This window comes from Nothobranchius furzeri, chromosome 5, assembly GCF_043380555.1.
Source record: "Nothobranchius furzeri strain GRZ-AD chromosome 5, NfurGRZ-RIMD1, whole genome shotgun sequence".
Classification (NCBI taxonomy): Eukaryota; Metazoa; Chordata; class Actinopteri; order Cyprinodontiformes; family Nothobranchiidae; genus Nothobranchius; species Nothobranchius furzeri.
Window position 1 is genome coordinate 4295353 of NC_091745.1, and position 21427 is coordinate 4316779.

General features: G+C 44.9%; 1 protein-coding gene across 1 annotated transcript in view; it reads right to left on the reverse strand.

Annotated features, from left to right (window-relative positions):
• hs3st2 (heparan sulfate (glucosamine) 3-O-sulfotransferase 2) overlaps positions 1–15901 on the reverse strand; it is a 39283-nt gene extending 23382 nt beyond the window's left edge. Inside the window, exon 1 of the mRNA XM_015948598.3 lies at positions 14130–15901. Within this exon, the coding sequence (XP_015804084.1) occupies positions 14130–14626 (497 nt within the window). The 5' untranslated portion in view covers positions 14627–15901. The remainder of the gene's footprint in view (positions 1–14129) is intronic.
• Between the last annotated feature and the right edge of the window lie 5526 nt (positions 15902–21427).

Genomic DNA, 21427 nt, shown 5'->3' on the forward strand with positions numbered 1-21427 from the left:
AGTTATATTCCTGGCCTTAAAGAAAACTGTCATGCATCGAGTTACTAGCCAATTTAATGTTTTAGGTCAGTGGTTCCCAAACTTACTTAGCCGCGCACCCCCTTCTATGTCCCGACATAGACATATATATATATATATATATATATATATATATATATATATATATATATATATCAGATGTCAAGCTAAACAGAGAGGGTTAAAAAAATTCCCCATCACTTTCATTTTTTAAATAGTAATTAATAAACTTCGATACCAATACAATTTCCTTTGATTTCATTTTAAATAAATATTTAGAGTGCCCCGGTAGCACATAAACAATGCAATTTAACGGTTTTCTTAAAGTAGGAACGTTTAACCTGTGCGGCCAGAATGCTCTCCTTCCTTCTGCTCTGCGTAAACCTGAGCTGGTCACCTACTTGTGCGTAATCAAATGTCAGTAGGGGACAAGTCACTTTTACCTCAGACCGACTTATTGCTGTTTTATGGTGTGGCTGAATCTGTGATCCGCTGTCATGCGGACCGGAATAACAAATGCTGCAGTAACAGGAGTTGTGGTCAGGTTCATGAGGAGTCACTGGCTGGAGCGGACCCGACTCATCCCAGAAGCTAATATCTTAATTTGACCTTGAATGAAAAATAACCTCTTAAAAGTTTTTATCACGGTGGAGGCAGCGTTCATTTCTGCCTTCAGTCTGACGGCGCGCCGGAGTTAAAGCAGCGCGTGCGCTTATTGAATCTGTGTGTGCACAGCTGCTCAAGTTACCGCGTCTCGCGCTATTTAAACCAATGTTGTAAAATTCCTTCTGCCCAGCTCAGATGTGCTCACTTGTGCACCCGTGAGCCGTGGTTCATCCAGAACGTGTCTGACCTCTGACAGACGCACTCTGAACTTCAGATCTTCAGCGCGCTGTTAATAGCCTGAATGGGAATGATTTCTTGTTATTTTGTTACATCCACAATGTCCTGTGTGTGAGGTTTACAACGTCAGAACACCTGCATGAGACAGGGTGTTAATTACAATCTGCCAGAATGACTCGCCACCTTCAGATTTCTCCAACATCGTTAAAAATGATCAAATACGGAACATATCGGCGTGCGCAGGCCAGAGTGCTGAAGCTCGGCGCATTGTTATTATGAAGCTAGGGCACATGCGGAGGACACGCGCGTGCGCGCGCGCGAAAATATACTTGTTTTCAATTACATTTATTGTGCCCACTTACTTTTTCTTTGGCCCACCCACAAATGAGTTTCTACGCTAATGGTGACTTTTGACAGACTTCTCTGAGCTCCGCAGCCATTACACTTTTCACCTCGCGCACCCCCTAGCGGCAGCTTACGCACCCCCAGGGGTGCGCGCACCACACTTTGGGAATCCCTGTTTTAGGTAATCTGCAGACAGCACAAGTGGATGATGGATCTGACATATGGTGCCACAACTGGCTTTGAAACATGGAGGGAACAAAATTGTCAACTATAAATATTGGTGGAAAAAGTCTGTCAATAAATGTTGACAGGGACGCATTCTTTGCATCCTTGGTTGCAATAACACCTTTGTTCACATGGCACCCTTTGTCACTACAGATTTTAAGTTCGTTTTTAGGTATTTTACGAAAAATGGAGTTGCTGGTTGAGACATTTTTTTTCTTGCTACACTGTGATAGTGAAATAAAAAAAGTTAGTGGGTCAATTTGTGCTTCATTTGATCAGTTATTAGTGATCATCCAACTGATTGATTAACATAAAAGCAAAGGCACTAATTAACATACATAACACATTTCAAACTAGAGGCTCGATGTGTCACGTTGAGAGCAGGGAGGATTGGACCCAAGATGCAGGAACCCAGAAACAATGCAAGGCAGGAGCGGTTGAATAAATAAAACTTCCTTTTATATATGATGATGAGTGAATATCCAAAGGGCAGGAAGCCAAGCCTAAAATCTAGAAAAAAACTGAATTACAAAAACAAAAGCTCATTTATGAGCAAGAACCTGGAGTTTCTAGAGGGGGACAGAACAACACTGACAAAGACAATGTACCGACACACACTGAGAGACAAGACAGGGTTTTATACACAGAGGGAAGCAATCAGGGAAACAGGTAGTAGGTGTGGGGAGTGTGAGCTGAAGGGATCAGGAGGAGAGACGAATTAACTAAGTGGGGAAGGAACACATTATATTAAAGGGAGAAATTGACTGGATAATATAACTATACAGAGAACTAAAGATGAGATAACTAATAAACCTGAAACTAGACACCAGAACAAACACTAAATCTTCAACTTGGGGAACTAAAGAAACAAGGACCAAAAGAGAGGTGATATATGGGGAGACTAAAACTAAGGCCCTGCCCACACGTAGCTGGGGATCTGCCAAAACGTAGATATTTGTCTACGTTTTGGCCTGTCATCCACACGAAAACGGAGTTTTTTCACACGAAAATGGATCTTTTTAAAAACTCCGGCCAAAGTGAAGATCTGCGTTGTCTCCGTTTTGGGTGTCTGCGTGTGGACAGACAAAACCGGAATTTTAAGGTCCACAACGTCACTTTCCGCGACAAAAAATGCTGACATCACGTGTGCGACCTGTGTTTACACTAGCCGACAGCATGGATGCCCTCAGAGCTGCGCTCGCTTTATCAGTTGTCCAAGCGCTTTTTGCTTGATTGTTTTTGCAAGTGGAATTACTGCTCCTTGTGGAAGACCACAGACGAAGGACGAGGTTAAGAACGGGGGAAGTACTGCCGCCTACAGGTCTGGCATGTCCTTAACAACGTATTCATCCGGGTACGTGTGGGCAGAGTTTTTTTTTAAATGAGGTGGTGTGGATGCAAGTTTTTGGAGGGGCGGATACATGAGGGAAACCAGGAGGAAGCTGGGGACCAAAAGGACAGAACATGACAAGATGGTTGAATTGGTAAGAGTGTTCAAATTTCTGCTACATAACATTGGCTCTTTGTTTCAGACTCATATCATTTAAAAAATCTTTCTAAAAAAGTTATCTTAAAGTTATTGTTAAAATCTCTGAAAGGAAGATCGTTCATTAATTCAGTGTTCTGCCTTGCCATGCCTCACTCTATAATGTGCAGTTTTCTATGTTAAATAAGAGCCATCCAACTTTCTGTCCTCATCAACCTTTTGGATGCTGCTGTTTCAAAGCTCCCTGCTTCCCTGAGCCAATTAATGTGAACTTGGAGGATATTTGCGGCTGCAGCCTCTCATACAATTTCAACTCTTTTCTGAGAAGCATCTGCTTTTGACTTTTGACAAAATCAATAGAGCTTAGATGCCCTTTTAAGTCTTGATGGTGTGCACAGATGTGTTTTTGTTTGATCTTTATCATTCTGTGGAGAAAGTGGATAGAAAAGTGTAAGGAAATTGGTGGCAGAGGAATGTCTGTTTCATCAGGTCCCGTATCGTTATGAATACCCACACCCAAAATAAATGAGGCCATGCATGTGTTCTCTTCAGGAAGCACAGTAATGAACACCGCACCATTTTTCTTCTGAATCTAAATGGTCTGTCACATGCTTAATGTAACAAGACAGAATGTGCCGAACAACTGGCCTGAACACTGAAGCGAAGGGGAGTTAATTTGGTGTCGCACCGTGTGTGTCCGACCTACAGAAAATTAGCCAATAAAAGCAACTTTTCAAACATTATAAAATAAAGCTTTTATCATCAGAATATCATGCTCATTTACTTTATGCATTCTTCATGTCAAATGACTTGCTTTGTATATTTTAGATGTTCTGTTCAGAAAGAATTGGCACTTTAGTGATCTGTATTTCTGCTGAAACGGGCTGTTCTAGATCAGCAAAAGCCTTACAGAGACTCAGAAAGGTCTGATCTATTCATGAACATTATTATGATCATTTGGTTGAATAAGTGCTGCTAGACCAAACCGGCTCTATAACACTTTTGAATGCCAGTCAACAGGGCAGTCCATCATTGAAGAAGACTAACCTGTACTTTTACTGGACGCATCAGCAGTGCGGAATGGTAGCGGAATGTCACTGCTTCAAATTAGAATCCATTATAGTTTGTGGATGTGATTCAAACCAGCCATGACGCGGAAATCTTTGGGCGTGCCGCCAAAGATAGGACTGGGCCCTACTTTTGTAGCAAGCTGCTTCTGGGACATGACACTTTTCACAGTTAACATAGGGCTAGACAGGACATCACATATGGTTTCAGTGTAAACCCCCAGTAATTTTCAAAATCAAAGACTATAACAATGATACGATTTCATATTTGTGTAGATTGCATCAATGCAAGTGACCTAACGGCTTATTTATTCCCAGTGTTGTTCCAGAAGTGCAGCGGTGAGGTTTTCTTGGTTTAAATCCTGGCAATGGAGAGAAACAACATCAGGACTGCTGTGTCATGGTGTTTTTGGGAATGTGGTTTAATCCAACTACCCCAGAGGAGGCTATTTAGCTTGCAGGCCACACCACACACTGCGCCGACAGAATGGATCGGCTCCTTTAAGAGCAGAGGGGGCGGGCTGTGTGTTTCCACAAATAACAGCTGGTGCACTAATGCTAAGATTAGCGAGACTCATTGCTCCCCTGACCTTGAATATCTGTCTGTAAAGTGCCGGCAATGTTATCCACTTAGGGAGCACCCCACCATCATAATCACTGCTATTTACATTCCCCCCAAGCTAGCACAGCTAAAGCCCTGAGCTACTTTCTAATTGCTATCAACAAACAGCAGAGTGCCCATCCAGATGGAGTGTTTGTAGTTGCTGGTGACATTAACAAGACAAATCTCAAAACTGTACTCCCAAATTATTTCAACATGTCCAGTTCCCCACAAGAGGTGAAAATGGACTTGATCATGTTTACAGCAACTTTAAGCAGGGTTTTAAAGCAACAGCCCTCCCCCACTTTGGCCAGTCCAACCACATCTCCATGTTCTTAATTCCAGCATAGACCACTCATCAGAAAAGTGAAACCAAAGACCAGAGTGATTCAGGTGTGGCCAGAAAGAGCATCAGAACAGTTACCAGACTGCTTTGACAGTACCTGGTCCATTCCTTAAAAACATTGTGACCTACACTTCCACGGTTCTCTCCAACACAAAACATTGCACGGATACTGTTACAACAGCAAAAACAATCTGCACATTTAGCAAGCCATGGATGACCAACGACGTCAGGTTTCTGCTCAAGGCCCGTGACAAAGCTTTCAGGTCTGGAAATGCTGAACAATACAGCGCTGCTAGGTCAGAGCTAAAGAGGGGCATCAGAGAGGCCAAGGTGGCTTACAGGTGGCTGAAGTACTCAACAGTTTCTTTGGCCGCCATGAGGCAATGACTGCTGGAACCATGACTCCAGCTCCAGCACCAACGAGCAACAGCCTCATCCTGCAGACCGCTGTGTGTGTAAGTGAGAAAGAGAGCATATGCGTGACTTCTATTTTAGCCTTTTCTATTTCTATTTTAGCCCTGCTTATACTGAGCCAGGATTCTCTGGAGGTTTCTTCCTGTTAAAAGGGAGTTTTCCTCTCCACTGTCGCTACATGCTTGCTTAGTGTGAGGATTGCTGTAAAGTCACTGACACTAGTCAGTGACTTGATGCAATCTTCTGGGCTCCTTATGTAGGAAACCTTTTTCTGATTGGCTTAATGAACTGACCTGTATTGGAATGTTTACTATGCGTTTACTTGTCGTGATTTGACGCTATATAAATAAACTTGAAAATAAATAAACAAAATGATCTTGAATCTACGTATATGACATCAAAAACAATATCAACCATGATTTCCGTCTTTTTGATTCAATGGCGAATGGCATGAAGTCGAAGGATTTTGTGGTCTCGAAAGTCCATTGAGGAGCATAGCAAAGAAGCCATTCCGAGGCCAAGCCTTTCATGGTGTGTAATGGACCCCAGCAAAGTCTCAAGTAAAGCATTCTGCCACCGTTCTGCTCCACTGATGCTTCCAGTGTGAAGTAAGGTGAGTCTAAATAGTCAAAAGTCAATGCCAAAGCCACTGTGAATGAAATGTTGTCATCTTTGTTTTTTCACAACATCTCACCCACCAGACCGAACAGTTCCCTTGATAAAGCCATAAATCCCAGCACTATATGATTGACCCACCAAAATGATAAAGCACTGCGACTGTTTCACCAAACTGCTAGAGTGCTGTGATTGACAAGCCACCAAAATGGTCTGGGCTGCTGAGGCATCTATGGAGCACGGCTAGACTGACATGTAGAGCAAAATTATTTTGCCTCAGCTAATGTTTGTCTAGTTTCTAGGTTAGGTCTAGGACTGTTGAAGACACAAAAAAGAGAAAATATGCAGATTATTGTCTAGACTCTGATACAGAGGTTGTGCTATCTAGTCATCACATCTGCTCTAATGACAACTGTCAGGCTTGCAGAAACTGATGAACAGATGTCTCTTTTGGTTTGTCTCAGCTGTTTTACTTTCCTTCTGTGCCACATGGGGTTAACTTAAAAACAACACATCTATATACAAACTGAGAGCTTGGTTATCTGCATTCATTCATGTAACACTTGTAACTCTTCTAAGCTGTCAGACACATTTTTGAACATTTCACTTCAGTTACAGCTTCATATGATGCAAAGCAGGCATGCGTTGCAAAGGAAGAAGAGTAAATGCACTTAGAAGTCATAAAATGCCCTTCAATAAAACTGTATTGTTATTGGAGTCATGCCTGACAGAAATCAGCAGACTGGTCTTTTCTCTGACCTTGCTGCTGGTGCATTTCAGAACACACATCATGTGCAATTACAGTTATTTGCTCCAAGATGAAGCGTGTTCTAGTTTTCACCCCTAATGTGTCTGAGATTCTTCACTGAAGATGCACAAGTGCTGCACAAGAACTAGAGGGTGCAAATTATTTAGACCAGGTTCTGGATTTCATGTAAACGTGACAGTTTCCAAATCGTAAAAAACTAGCATAAATTAGCACCAATGTTCAGTCTCGTAGAAACATTACTTGATGAAAACTTATTGAAGCTTTAATTTTTTTTATTTAATTTATTTTTGATTATTGTATATGTCTTTCAAAACAACCCAGACTGTCACTGAAATGTCTTTGTTCACATTTCTTGAGTCATTTCTGCGTGTAGACAAATATTTACGTCTGATGTAATAGTTGTTTACAGATAAACAACGGCTCGCATAGCCAGAAGCTTCTCCAAAAAATAATATAATTTGTCTACATGTTAATTTCATCCTCCAGGTTTGGTGCTGATTTTTAATGTCTTCTAGCTGTTAATAATAAGTAGGACTTCATCAAAGTAAAAAATAAAATAAAATAAATAAATTTAAAAAACTACATTGTTTTTGTTTTCTGTCAGAAAAAAAGTTCAGAGGATCTTTCGTGGATGTACAATCGAAGAAATGGAGTACCCGGCCCGGAGGGTTACCGGAGTCCCACCCTGGAGCCAGGCCTGGGGTTGGGGCCTGTGGGCGAGCGCCTGGTGGCCGGGCTTTCGCCAATGGGGCCCGGCCGGGCCCAGCCCGAACCAGATACATGGGCTCATCCGTCTATGGACCCACCACCTGCAGGAGGAGCATGAAGGGTCCGGTGCAGTGTGGATCGGGTGGCAGACCAAGGCGGGAGCCTTGGCGGTCTGATTCCCAGACAAGGAAACTGGTGTTTGGGACATGGAACGTCACCTCGCTGGTGGGGAAGGAGCAGGAGCTTGTGGCAGAGTTTGAGCGGTACCGGCTAGATATAGTCGGACTCACCTCGACACATAGCATTGGCTCTGGAACCCAAGTCCTTGAGAGGGGTTGGACACTCTCCTTTGCTGGAATTGCTCCGGGTGAGAGGCGGAGGGCTGGGGTTGGCTTTTTGCTAGCCCCAAGACTCTCTGCCTGTGTGTTGGGGTTTACCACAGGGGATGAGAGGGTAGCTTCCCTGCACCTTAGGGTCGGGAAAAGGGTCCTGACTGTTGTTTGTGCTTATGGAAGAAATATCGCTTCAGAGTACCCACCGTTTTTGGAGTCCCTGGGACGAGTGCTAGATAGTGCTCCATCAGGGGACTCCATTGTCCTGCTGGGGGACTTCAATGCTCATGTGGTCAATGACAGCTTGACCTGGAGGGGTGTGATTGGGAAGAACGGCCCGCCTGATCTGAACTCGAGTGGTGTTTCGTTATTGGACTTCTGTGCAAGCCGCAGTTTGGCCATAACGAACACCATGTTCGAACATAAGGATGCCCATCGGTACACTTGGTACCTGGGCAGCCTAGGTCGCAGGTCGATGATAGACTTTGTAGTCGTATCATCTGACCTGCAGCCGTATGTTTTGGACACCAGGGTGAAGAGAGGAGCGGAGCTGTCAACTGATCACCTGGTGGTGAGTTGGATCAGATGGCAGGGGATGATGCCGCGTAGACCTGGCAGACCCAAACGCATGGTGAGGGTCTGCTGGGAATGCCTGGCAGAAGAACCTGTCAAGACGGTCTTCAACTCCCACCTCCGGCAGAGCTTTGACCGTGTCCCGAGAGCAGTGGGGGACATCGACTCCGAGTGGGCATCGTTTCACTCTGCGATTGTTGAGGCGGCTGTTGCTAGCTGTGGTCGCTAATTGGCCGGTGCCAGTCGTGGTGGAAACCCCCGTACCCGCCTGTGGACACCAGAGGTTCGGAGAGCCGTCAGGCTGAAAAAGGAGGCCTACAGGGCATGGCTGGTCTGTGGGCCTCCAGAGGCAGCAGACAGGTACCGGATAGCCAAGTGGGGTGCAGCAGTGGCAGTTGCCGAGGCAAAATCTCGGGTGTAGGAGGAGTTTGGTGAGGCCATGGAGAAAGACTATCAATCGGCTCCAAAGAGGTTCTGGTAAACTATCCGGCGCCTCGGAAAGGAAGGCAGCAACTCGCTCACACTGTTTACAGTGGGGATGGGGAGCTGCTGGCATCAACTCGGGCTATAGTCGGGCGGCGGAAGGAATACTTTGTGGAGCTCCTCAATCCCACCTATGCACATTCCGAGGAGGAGCCAGAGCTGGGAGACCTGGGGATGGACTGTCCAATCTCGGGGGCAGAAGTTGCTGAAGTAGTCAAACAACTACACAGCGGCGGAGCCCCGGGGGCGGATGAGGTTCGTCCTGGGCATCTCAAGGCTATGGATGTTGAAGGGCTGTGGTGTTGACACGTCTCTACAACATTGCGTGGCCATCAGGGGTAGTTCCTGTGGAGTGGCAGACCGGAGTGGTGGTCCCCATCTTTAAGAAGGGTGACCTGAGGGTGTGTTCCAACTATAGGGGGATCACACTCCTCAGCCTCCCTGGAAAGGTCTACTCGAAGGTACTGGAGAGGAGGGTCCGATCGATAGTTGAATCTCAGATTGAGGAGGAGCAATGTGGTTTTCGTCCTGGCCGTGGAACTGTAGACCAGCTCTATACCCTTGCAAGGGTGATGGAGGGGGCATGGGAGTTTGCCCAACCAATCCACATGTGTTTTGTGGATTTGGAGAAGGCTTATGACCGTGTCCCCAGGGGCACCCTGTGGGGACGCTCCAGGAGTATGGGGTGGGTGGCCTTTTGTTCAGGTCCATTCAGTCCCCTTACCAGAGGAGCGTGAGTGGTCCTCGTAAGTCGGACCTGTTCCCGGTAAGGGCTGGACTCCGCCAGGGCTGCCCTTTGTCACCAGTTCTGAACATTACCTTTCTGGACAGAATTTCTAGGCACAGCCGTGGTGTGGAGTGTGTCGAGTTTGGTGGCAGGAGAATCTCGTCTCTGCTTTTTGTGGATGATGTGGTCCTCCTAGCTTCATCCAGCTCTGACCTTCAGCTATTGCTGGGTAGGTTCACGGCCGAGTGTGAAGCGGCTGGGAGAAGGATCAGCACTTCCAAATCTGAGACCATGGTTCTCGACAGAAAAAGGGTGGCTTGCCAACTCCGGGTCGGGAGAGCGGTCCTACCTCAAGTGGAGGAGTTTAAGTAACTCGGGGTCTTGTTCACGATTGAGGGTAGGAGGGATCGGGAGATCGACAGGTTGATTGGTTCGGCGTCTGCAGTGTTTCGGACCTTGAGCCAATCTGTCGTGGTGAACAGGGAGCTGAGCCAGAAAGCCAGGCTCTCAATTTACCGGTCCATCTATGTCCCAATCCTCTCCTATGGTCATGAGCTTTGGGTAATGACCGAAAGAACGAGAATGCGGATACAAGCGGCCAAAATGAGTTTCCTCCGTAGGGTGGCCGGGCTAAGCCTTAGAGATAGGGTGAGGAGCTCGGACATTCGGGAGGGACTCGGAGTAGAACCGCTGCTCCTCCGAATCGAAACGAGTCAGTTGAGGTGGTTTGGGCATCTGGTCAGGATGCCTCCTGGACGCCTCCCTGGGAGGTGTTTCAGGCATGTCCTACCGGCAGGAGGCCCCCGGGCCGACCCAGGACACGTTGGAGAGGTTACATCTCCAATCTGATCCGGGAACGCCTTGGGGTCCTGCCGGAGGAGCTGGTGGAGGTGGCCGGGGAGAGGACGGCCTGGAGTTCCCTAGTTGGGATGCTGCCCCCGCAACCCGGACCCGGAAAAGCGGAGGAAGACGAAGACGACGACGAAAAAAAAGTGTTTTTCCAGAAGCACCACTCAGCCTAAAACAGCTCTGTACCTTGTGGTTTGAGTCAGCCCATCTGACCCAAAGTAATGACTGATCAACAGACTTCTGCAGCACTTGATGTCCTCCTGAGAAGGCTATTCAATTATGTAAATCAGGTGTGCTTGATGCAGAGGCACTGAAAACATGCAGGACAGTGGAGTGCTGAGGACCAGGGTTGAGAAACCCTGCTCTAGAGAAACCAGTGACTCCGCCCCCTATCCAATCAGGCAGCCAGAATCACAATGCTGGCCTGACTCAGCCTGGCCAGGTACCTAAACGGAAAAGGACCTAAAATAAGGGAGAAAATAGAGAGAAAATACCGAACCGTGTCCTTGGGAACAGTGGTCGGGCCGAGCTGCATCAGTCCGAGTTCCTCTGAGTAGTGCGCCTGGAAAAAATACATCTATCTACTTCCCGCTGACGTCGATAGGTCCGTTTTAGGGGGGCTTCAGTGACATGATTATCGAACCAGCCAGTTCATTGAGTTATTTAGTGCCACCATCACTTGAGTGTACAGTAATGAGTGCATGAGCAGAACTTGCTAGGCACTATAGCATTAACCTGACAATAGAGGAAGCTCTTGTTGCCAGAAACTTTCTTTCGTCAAAGCAGATGCTGGACATCCACCCCAAGATATGTTAACTGTGCACAACCTCCTAAACTCAGACATGTTTCCCTCTCTTAAAGAAGTCCTTCAAGTTGCTCTGACTGTGCCTGTAAATAGCTGCTCTTGCGAAAGGTCATTCAGTGCACTGCGTCGGCTGCACACCTGGCTGCGTCAAACAATGGGGCAGAGAAGGCTTCATAACCTTGCAGTCATGTTGATTGAAAATGACCTTGTAGGTCAGTTGAGTGACAACAACGTGATAGACCGCTTTGCCACTATGAAAAACAGAAGGCATTCTTTGATGCTTCCACCCTCAAAGTAGACAGAAAGTTTATGTGAAGCCGTTACGCATACTGGTTTAAGTCACAACAGTAATGGGAATTGTAACAGTGATGTCTTTTAAGTTCTACCACTTGCACTATGGTGTTTATATGCTGTTATTTTGTCTTTTATTCGTTGATTCAAAGACATGTCTTCCGTTCCATATTATATCAATGTTTCTTTTGTGGTCATGAAACCACTTTCAGGATCAGACTATATAGTCATCCACTTAGGTCATTTCAAAGCCAATACCGGTCTTGTTTCCTTTCATTTTTAATCCTGCTTGTTTAATGATTGTTTGGTGGGTATTTTGAACTTTATTCAATTACATTCTACTGCTCTAGTTCTACTACTTTATGGATATTTTTTATATACTGTTATTTTGTCTTGCAGTTGTTAATTCAAGGACACCTTTATTCCATATCATAGCAGTGTTATTCATTTATTAAAATTGTCAATTGTACACTCATTTGGCAGAATAAAAGTTTGGTATTTATTAATTTGTTCTTAACTGTCATATTTCAGTAGCATTTACAACTAAGCAAGTTGTAATTAAACAAATTAAATGAATGACCACAACATTTCCCCCTGTTAAGTGCAGTAGACTGAAATGAATAGCTTTATTTGGAAATATAACATATCTAATTTTTTATGGACCTATATAAAATCTTTCTTCAACATAGACCCCACTAATGAACTGATTAAGTGTTATTTTTTGATAAAAAAAAGAAGAAAGAAAATGCACAAAGGTAGGAATGGAAAAGAAAGTGATAAAATAACAGGTTTTGTTAAATGTTCTTCAAATAATTAATTAATTGACTAAGTTTTTTTTCAGGGTGTGACAAAAATTTTCAAGGTCAAGCTCCTGGGGCTGAGCCCCCCCCCCCCCCCCCCCAACTCTTAATTCTAGTGACGTCAGTGACGGTTGCTACTTACAAATACAAAATAAAAACTATCAGGAAATTGATGCAATACATTTTTAGATGAAAATTGTGAGTGTTTGGTAATCAATGAAAAATCTGGCATCTTGAAGAATATTTTAGATGTTTGCATAAACCTATTTTTTAAACCATCATAGTCTGATGCACTACTTTCTCCAAAGGCGAGAACACAGTATCTTTCTGGAGATCTGCTCTTTCTGAACATTTTAGAATCAGCACCTGAGAGTGGGACACTGATCTGCATACACGGACCTTCCTTTAGAACAGCAGCATCACAATTTCAATCATGAACTTAGCTGTCTTGGTTGACTCATGAGATATAAAAAGGAAACTTATCTTAACATGTTCAAGACTTCATAATAAGAACAATTTTGGTCTTGGTTCAACCTTGTACTCCATCATTTCTTAATTTTCAGTTTGGAAGAAGCATACAATGGACTGAATGATATGTTCCATATAACTTCTTAGGTGTGTTCTTGCTGTGTCTTTCTAAATCCATGCTTTCGTTCTTTTTTAAACACAGAAACAGTTTTGTTTACCTGTTTGTAGCTACAGTTTCGCCGACAGCTGCCGGCTTCTTCAGGCTGACGCTGATGGTGGTGCGTCACTTCCTTCTCCGTTTATCTGCGGGCAGCAGAGGACGTTGTCGCCCTCTGCTGCCCGCTCTCCCCTCTCCGATGATGCAGTCCCATGCGTGGTCCAGCGTGTAAACTCCGTCGTCCCTGTTCATGGTCCCACATCCACGTCTCCTTATCCCGATTGCTTCCTTGATCCATCTTTTGTATTTTTGTTGTTCGGTGGTTATGATCCGTGTGCTGTCCCAGTCCATTATATGGTTTTCTCTTAAGCAATGATCTGTTACGGCTGACTTTTTTTATTGTACTTTCTGCTTTTTCTTTTGCTGCTCTTGTGTGTTTACGATTTGCCTCTTTCTCGCACTCCTTTCTGTGTTCTATTGTCTGCATCGTCGGAGAGGGGAAAGCGGGCAGCAGAGGGCGACAACGTCCTCTGCTGCCCGCAGATAAACGGAGAAGGAAGTGACGCGCCACCATCAGCGTCAGCCTGAAGAAGCCGGCAGCCGTCGGCGAAACTGTAGCTACAAACAGGTAAACAAAACTGTTTCTGTGTTTAAAAAAGAACGAAAGCATGGATGTTCCATATAAATCAGAGCAAAAATAAGAAATAAATCATGAAAAATAAACATGAAACTCCTGCTGATGAAAGGCTGTAACCTCTTTTATTTCAGGACCAAAGAACTGTTTCAAAACCTGAAGGCTGCTTGTGTCAAGTGTGTGTGTGTGTGTGTGTGTGTGTGTGAGAGTGTGTGTGTGTGTGTGTGTGTGTGTGTGTGTGTGTGTGTGTGTGTGTGTGTGTGTCTCAGCCCGCTGTTCTCTTCAGCACCATGAAGCTCTGCTGAGCTTTGAGAGATAAAACAGAGAATTAAACAAAAGTGATGATCCCAGTGGGGACATCAAACACAGCCTGATTGTTTTTGCAGATACATCCGCAGATACAAACAAAATTAATCATCCTAAAATGGCTGTAAACTTGCTTCTGTGTTGGACAGAAATCACGTTAATAGAGCATTAGTGATGTATTTCTCTCAAGCTTGTGGCCATTTTATGCAAATAAGGATGAAATGTGCTCAGAAAGACACAAACGTGTCCCCCGACCCTTTTCCTCACCTGTACCAATCCAGCCCTCTGTCATAGTTCCTGTCAAAAAAGTGCGGCTCTGTCCCGAGCGCGCGCACATCTGGATGTATCCGGATGAACTCCAGCACCGCTCTGGTTCCTCCCTTCTTCACACCGACTATTAACGCATTTGGCAGCTTCTTGTTCCCGTATTTCTGCGCAACAGTCATGTTTTTCAGGTTCCCGTCCGTCCAGTGCGTGCCAGGTGAGTCTGGGGGTTTACTTTGGTCCCGGAGATCACCGGATCCTCGCTGCGCTGCAGACCCGACATCCTGCGAGGCGCAGTGGCCCAATTTTCCAAGAAGTTTCTTCCCTCCAGCATTTTTGCTCGACGGACAACGTTTCCCCTCGTAACCCCGATTCGTCATGACCGTGCCGCCATAAAAAAGGATATTATAGCATAAGTAGGTGCAGGACAGAGACAAGGTGAATATGAAGGCGAATCTGGCGCTGACTCTGTTTGCAGATGTGAGGAGCAGATGTGCCATGTCTCCATGGGTTCAAAGTGCTGCATGGTGTTCCATTGGAGTCTTCCTCCCCTGTCGGTCGGCGGTCGATGCCTGATGAGAATCGTAAAGATTCCAAAGTGAGACGGAGCTTCCTCAGAGGATCCGACCGCGCGCAGGTCGAACTGAGAGATAACTTGAATTACAGCTGAGAGGATTGGACCAGCCCCTCCTTTAAATAAGTTCTGAGGTGACTTCTCTGACTTGATTCCTGATAATGCTGCCTCGAAACGCGCAGTCATTAGAGATGCTATTGACGTTCACGGATATCCTCCGCGTCTTTGTTCTGCGTGGCGTGCGGGAGAAAGGTCCGGCGCGTCTCGGAGCGCCTGGAAGTCTCAGCAGCGCTGGTCCTTCTTCTCGCCTCCGGCGGGATTTCAGTGCTGCTCATCCCGCCTCTTCCTCTCATGATGAACTTGTGAAGTTATTGATGCCCTTTCTCTACCAGGTATAAATATTTAATACACCTTGTGACGTCATGTAAGTCAGATCATAATTACATGTGCGCCTGTCTTTTAAAGGAAAACGTTGAATAGAATTCAAATGCAAATCCACGTTTGTTGTCCACTCTATCAGTTCATGCCAAAGTAAAATGTTTTATTGTTTTTGCTAATATGCACAGATTTGTGTTTAAGGGATAATAGCCTGATCCAGTTCATAAAGAAATGAACAAACAGATTATCATTTCTATACATTTGCTACAAGAAAAGCCTGCTGGTATATTTGTTGTGGTAGGACAATACTGATGGTGTTTGAAGACCAGAGAAAAAAGTTGGATTTCTACTTCACAAAGGTGGGTTTATGGACCAAAATGGGGTAAAAGGGAGATATTTTTTAGATTTAGAGCTAATTCCAATCACCAAAAAGGTTCTGGCATGTGTGCTTTTCTGTTTGCTTTTTATTCTTGACATTTTTTCTCAAGTAAAACACATCATAGACCACTTCTATCTGCTAATTAGAGTGGGATGCCCTTTGTTTCTTAAAACCTGATATAAATTCTCTGGAGCTTAGTACACATTTTTCTTTCACTTAAGCATTAATCAAAGATCAGTGGTTTTCTTCACACACTTGGTATTTCTTTAACATAAACGGGATTCTGCTTAGAAAGCCAAGTTCACACCGTTGCTAGGTGCATACAGAATGGAGTGCAAAACATTCTCCCCCTTCTCTCATGATGAAAAATGTTTGTCTTTATTTCCAAGTAAAAACAGCAGTTGCAAAATTGACGACCCCCCCCCCCTGCCCCTTAAATGCAAATTTAGCAATACATTATATTGCTGTAATATATCATTAAGAACTCTCACACTGAATTAAACGTGTTTTTAAGAGATTTTAACCTGGACAGGGAGCAAGCTTATCTGACCTGTAGTGGCAGCAAGTTCCATAACTAAGACCTGTTTCACTCTGCAGGATTTTTATAGCATCCATTGATTTTGAAAGCATGAGACCACACGTGGTGAGAAAAAAACCCAAACCAGTGTGATGTGCAGTAACTCTGCAATACCTATACATCACACATTAACACAGGGGTGTGCAATCCTGGTCCTCGAGGCCAGCTATCCAGCATGTTTTAGTTGTTTTCCTGCACCAACACACCAGATTCTTAGATGAATCACCTGCTCAGCAGTTCACCAGTAGATTTAAGCCAGGTGTGTTTAAGCAGAGAAAGTACTAAAACCTGCTGGATAGCGGCCCTTGAGGACAAGAATTGTCCACTCCTCTAACCACACATGGACATTTTCTGTAATCATTCAAATCAAAAGTGACTTTAAAGTAAACAAAATGGTGGAGGAGCATGCAGCACGCTACCCTCACCTGGATTTCAAAATGTCACATTCAATAGGCAGCACTCGTTTGTCCCCGAAAATCAGACCAAGATAATTTGATGTGTTTGAGACTGGATTTGTGATTGCAGTGGTCCTGACATACGTCTGAGCATACCAGAGCACACCACACAAGATAGGATTATCTGATAAGATAATCTTTAGAGTCATTACAGTAATCATGCACAACTTTAAGATTATAGAGAGGGGATGAGTTGGTCAAAAATCAACATGATTATCCTGCCCAGTGCACATGGGACACTGTTTTAATCAATACATTTGCTGTGGTTTCTAGCAGGAATGAATGCCTTTTAAGTCATATTCAGGGGGCAAAACATTGGTGCACCATTTCCAGGAGCAACAAAATTGCCACATCACAGCTGAGCTTCAGACAGCAGGATTTGGAGTCTTATTTCTTGATATTTGGACATCTAACAGCAACACAACTCAACCACTGACTTGGTTTGCTCTGCAATGTTGATGTTTTATTGCCAAACATTTCACAAGTCCAGAGGAGTTCTGCTGTGTGGTAGAGTTGCTAATGCTAATGGTTAGCTTCCACTATCCAAGTTGTTCTCTGCTGTCTCCTGGACACTAAAGCAAAAACAACTTCCCCCATCCTGAGTAAAGATGGGTGAATCTATGAATGTTGTGATGGTGTGACGTAGATCTGTCAGGTTTTTCAAATCCTAGAGTTTGAGCGCCTGTTTTCTTTCAGAAGCTAATGTAGCAGATAGGTGTAGGAGACTATTTTCATATTCAGCCTGCATGAAAAACTCAGAGTGACCCGTTATAATCAGAAATCAGTGTTCCACACCTTTAAACAGACATTTGGGAATTACAGAAACATTTTTATTGCGAGGGTCTGCTGGGAACATCTGGCAGAGTCTCCTGTCAGAAGGAGCTTCAATTCCCACCTCCGACAGAACTTTCAAAATTTCCGGGGGAGGCAGGGGACATTGAGTCTGAATGGTCCCTGTTCCATGCCTCCATTGTTGAGGCGGCTGACCGGAGTTGTGGTCGCAGGATCGTCGGTGCCTGTCGTATGGTGGCAACTCCCAAACCCACTGGTAGACACCGGCAGTTAGGGATGCTGTCAAGCCGAAGAAAGAGTCCTATCAGGTATTTTTGGCCTGTGGGACTCCAGAGGCAGCTGACGGGTACCGGCAGTCCAAGCGGAACGTGGCTCGGGTGGTCGCTAAGGATAAAACCCGGGCATGGGAGGAGTTTGGTGAGACCATGGAGCAAGACTTACGTACGGCTTCGAGGAGATTCTGGCCCACCATCCGGCACCTCAGGGGTGGAAAGTAGTGTGCTACCAACACTATTTATAGTGGGGACGGTGTGCTGCTGACCTCTACTCGGGACGTTGTGGATGGGTGGGCAGAATACTTCAAAGACCTCCTCAATCCCACCGACACGTCTTCCAGTGAGGAAGCAGAGTCTGGGGACTTTGAATTTGCCTCTCAAATCCCTGCTGCTGAGGTCACTGAGGTGGTTAAAAAGCTCCTCTGTGGTAAGGCTCCAGGGGTTGATGAGATCCGCCTGGAGTTCCTTAAGGCTCTGGATGTTTGGGGGCTGTGTTGGCTGAGTGGCTCTGCAATATCGCGTGGACATCGGGGGCAGTCCCACTGGACTGGCAGACCGAGGTGGTGGTCCCCTTATTTAAAAAGGGGGACCGCAGGGTGTGTTCCAACTGCAGGGGGATCACACTCCTGAGCCTTCCTGGTAAGGTCTATTCAGGGGTTCTGGAGAGGAGGGACCGATGGATTGTTGAACCTCAGATTCAGGAGGAGCAATGTGGTTTTCGTCCTGGCCATGGAACACTGTACCAAAACTATACCCTTAGGGGGATCCTGGAGGGTGTGTAGGAATTTGCCCAACCAGTCTAGATGTGTTTTGTGGATTTGGAGAAGGAGTTTGACCGTGTCCTTCGGGGGGCCCTGTGGGGGGTACTCCAGTAGTATGGGGTACCAGGCCCTCTGATACAGGCTGTTAGGTCCCTGCATGACCGGTGTCAGCGCTTGGTTGCCGGCAGTAAGTCGGGCTCGTTCCCAGTGAGAGTTGGACTCCGCCAAGGCTGCCCTTTGTCACCGATTCTGTTCATAAGCTTTATGGGCAGGATTTCTAGGTGCAGCCAAGGTGTGGAGGGCATCCGTTTTGGTGGCCCAAGGATCAGGTCTCTGCTTTTTGCAGATGATGTGGTCCTGTTGGCTTCATCAGAACATGATCGTCAGCTTTCGCTGGAGCGGTTCACAGCCGAGTGTGAAGCAGCTGGTAGGAGAGTATAAGACCATGGTCTTGATTCGGAAAAGGGTAGAATGCCTTCTCCGGGTCAGGGATGAGGTCCTCCCCCAAGTGGAGGAGTTTAAGTATCGGGGTCTTGTTCATGAGTGAGGGAAAACTGGAGCATGAGATCAATAGGCGGATTGGTGCTGCATCTGCTGTGATGCAGGCGTTGTAGAGGTCTGTCGTGGTGAAGAGAGAGCTTAGTCAGAAGGCGAAGCTTTCGATTTACAGGTCGATCTACGTTCCTACCCTAACCTATGGTCATGAGCTTTGGGTAGTGACCGAAAGAACGAGATCGGGGATAAAAGCGGCCAAAATGTTTTCTCCGAAGAGTGGCTGGGCTCTCCCTTTGAGATAGGGTGAGAAGCTCGGTCATCCGGGTGGGGCTCAGAGTAGACCCGCTGCTCCTCCACATCGAGAGGAGCCAGTTGAGGTGGCTCGGGCATCTGGTCAGGATGCCTCCTGGACGCCTCCCTGGTGAGGTTTTCCGGGCACGTCCAAACGGGAGGAGGCCTAAAGATAGACCTAGGACACGGTGGAGGGACTATGTCTCTCACTTGGCCAGGGAACGCCTTGGGATTCCCTCGGAGGAGCTGGCCCAAGTTGATGGGGAGAGGGAATTCTGGGCCCCACGACCCAGCTCCGGATAAGTGGATGAACATGGATGGATGGAGAAACATTTTTACAAAAACAAATATCTTATGAGTTTCTTTAAAAATTTACACATTCAATGTATTGTTTAGAGGAAGAAAACAAAACAAACAAAAAAATTACTACAATTTTATTTATAAAATTGGGGAAAAAGTCACCTGCAAATACCATATCTGGGTAATTTTTGCTCACTCTGAAATGTTTGGATAATGCAGCAATAAAAGATAGAGGAATTTTAAGCGTAATGAAACCAACGAATACCCTTATTAACAATTTTTGTCAAAACTGCATGTGAACCAAATGGTGTCTTTCTCATTTCTAAATTACAGTCAAAAATGACAGATTGTGTTTTCCACACAGTAAGGGTGAAATATTTAATGTCTGCTCTAAGTGTGCAGTAATCATAGGCATTAGTACTTATAGCTTATTCCAGTTTCTGCAGAAAGTGACAGTTTATCAAGCACCAAGTTTTGTTACTGATGACATTTTTAGGTCAGACATCTTGACTTTGATATTTGGCATTTTGTATTTTTGTTCTACAAATTCTATAGTTTGAGAGAAGCCTAACACAGAAGACTCAGGCAACGTATTTAAATGTCTTCAGTTTTATTTGTGAAACACTGAAATGATATGAAAGCAAATTTTTAACATTATCTTCAAATAAGTGACCTCTCTTGCTGTCGGCAGCCTGCTGCTGTGTCCTAATGAACCTCACGTCTCCTCTCTGCCATGTTAATGTCTCTAAACTGCAAGCTGTGCTCCAGTTAAAACTCATGTCTCCAGCAGAGAAATTTGTTCTGGGGGATTCAAATAATCTTTGCCTTTTAAGTTCTTATAAACCACTGAGGATAGGCAACACACTCACACTCATAAGACATGTTTCTGTCTCTTTCCCTTCATCCCATAATGCAAAGGATCTCTGGGTTTTACTATTCATTTACTTTCTGCCTGCTCTGTGGTTGTAGGATCACAGCTTGATTCGAGGACCAACAGATTTTCCGTGCAGTCGGTGCTGTAAACCTGATGATATGTACATAACTAAATGTGGGATTTTCTGTAAGTTGCTATTAAACTTATGTCTGTTTTACAGTGATGAAAATTTTCAGAACTGAGCCTGTTAAATGTCAAAATAATGTCAACGTTAATTCTGATTCACTCTAAAATATAAAAGCACACTAATGAAGGCAATAACTGCTGTCAATTTGTAATGAATCACAAATACAGTGGGATGCGAACGTTTGGGCAGTCTTTTTAATCTTCATGATTTTCCTCTATAAATTGTTTGTTATTACAATAAAATAAATCAGTTAAATATATCGTATAGGAGACACACAGTGATGTTTGAGAAGTGAAAGTTTACAGGATTAACAGAAGATGGGCAATAATTGTTTGAACAAATTTAAGCAGGTGTATAAATTTGGGCACCGTTGCTATTTTATTGACACCAAAACCTTTAGAACTAAATATTGTAACTCAGAATTGGGTTGGTAAGCTCAGTGACCCTTGACCTCCATACACAGGTGCATCCAGTCATGACAACGAGTATTTAAGTGGGCCAATTGTAAGTTTCCCTCCCTGTTGAATATTTTCTGAAGAGCAGCAAAATGGAGGTCTCACCACAACTCTCACATGAGCAGAAAACAAAGATTGTTCACCATCGTGGTTTAGGGGTAGGATACAGAAAGCTGTCTCAGAGGTTTCAGCGTCTGTTTCCACAGTTAGGAACATATTGAGGGGATGGAAAACCCCAGGCTCAGTTCATGTTAAGGCTCAAAGTGGCGGAGCAAGAAACATCTCAGATAAACAGATGTGAAGAATGGTGAGAACAGTCAGAGTCAACCCACAGACCAGCACCAAAGACCTACAACATCATCCTGCTGCAGATGGAGTCTCTGTGCATCGTTCAACTATTCGGCCTACTCGTTCTACATCCTGGTACAATGACCAACCATAACAGCACTGTGGACTGATTAAACTAAAACTGGGTTATTTGGGAAAAACAAGGAGTGTTATGCATGGA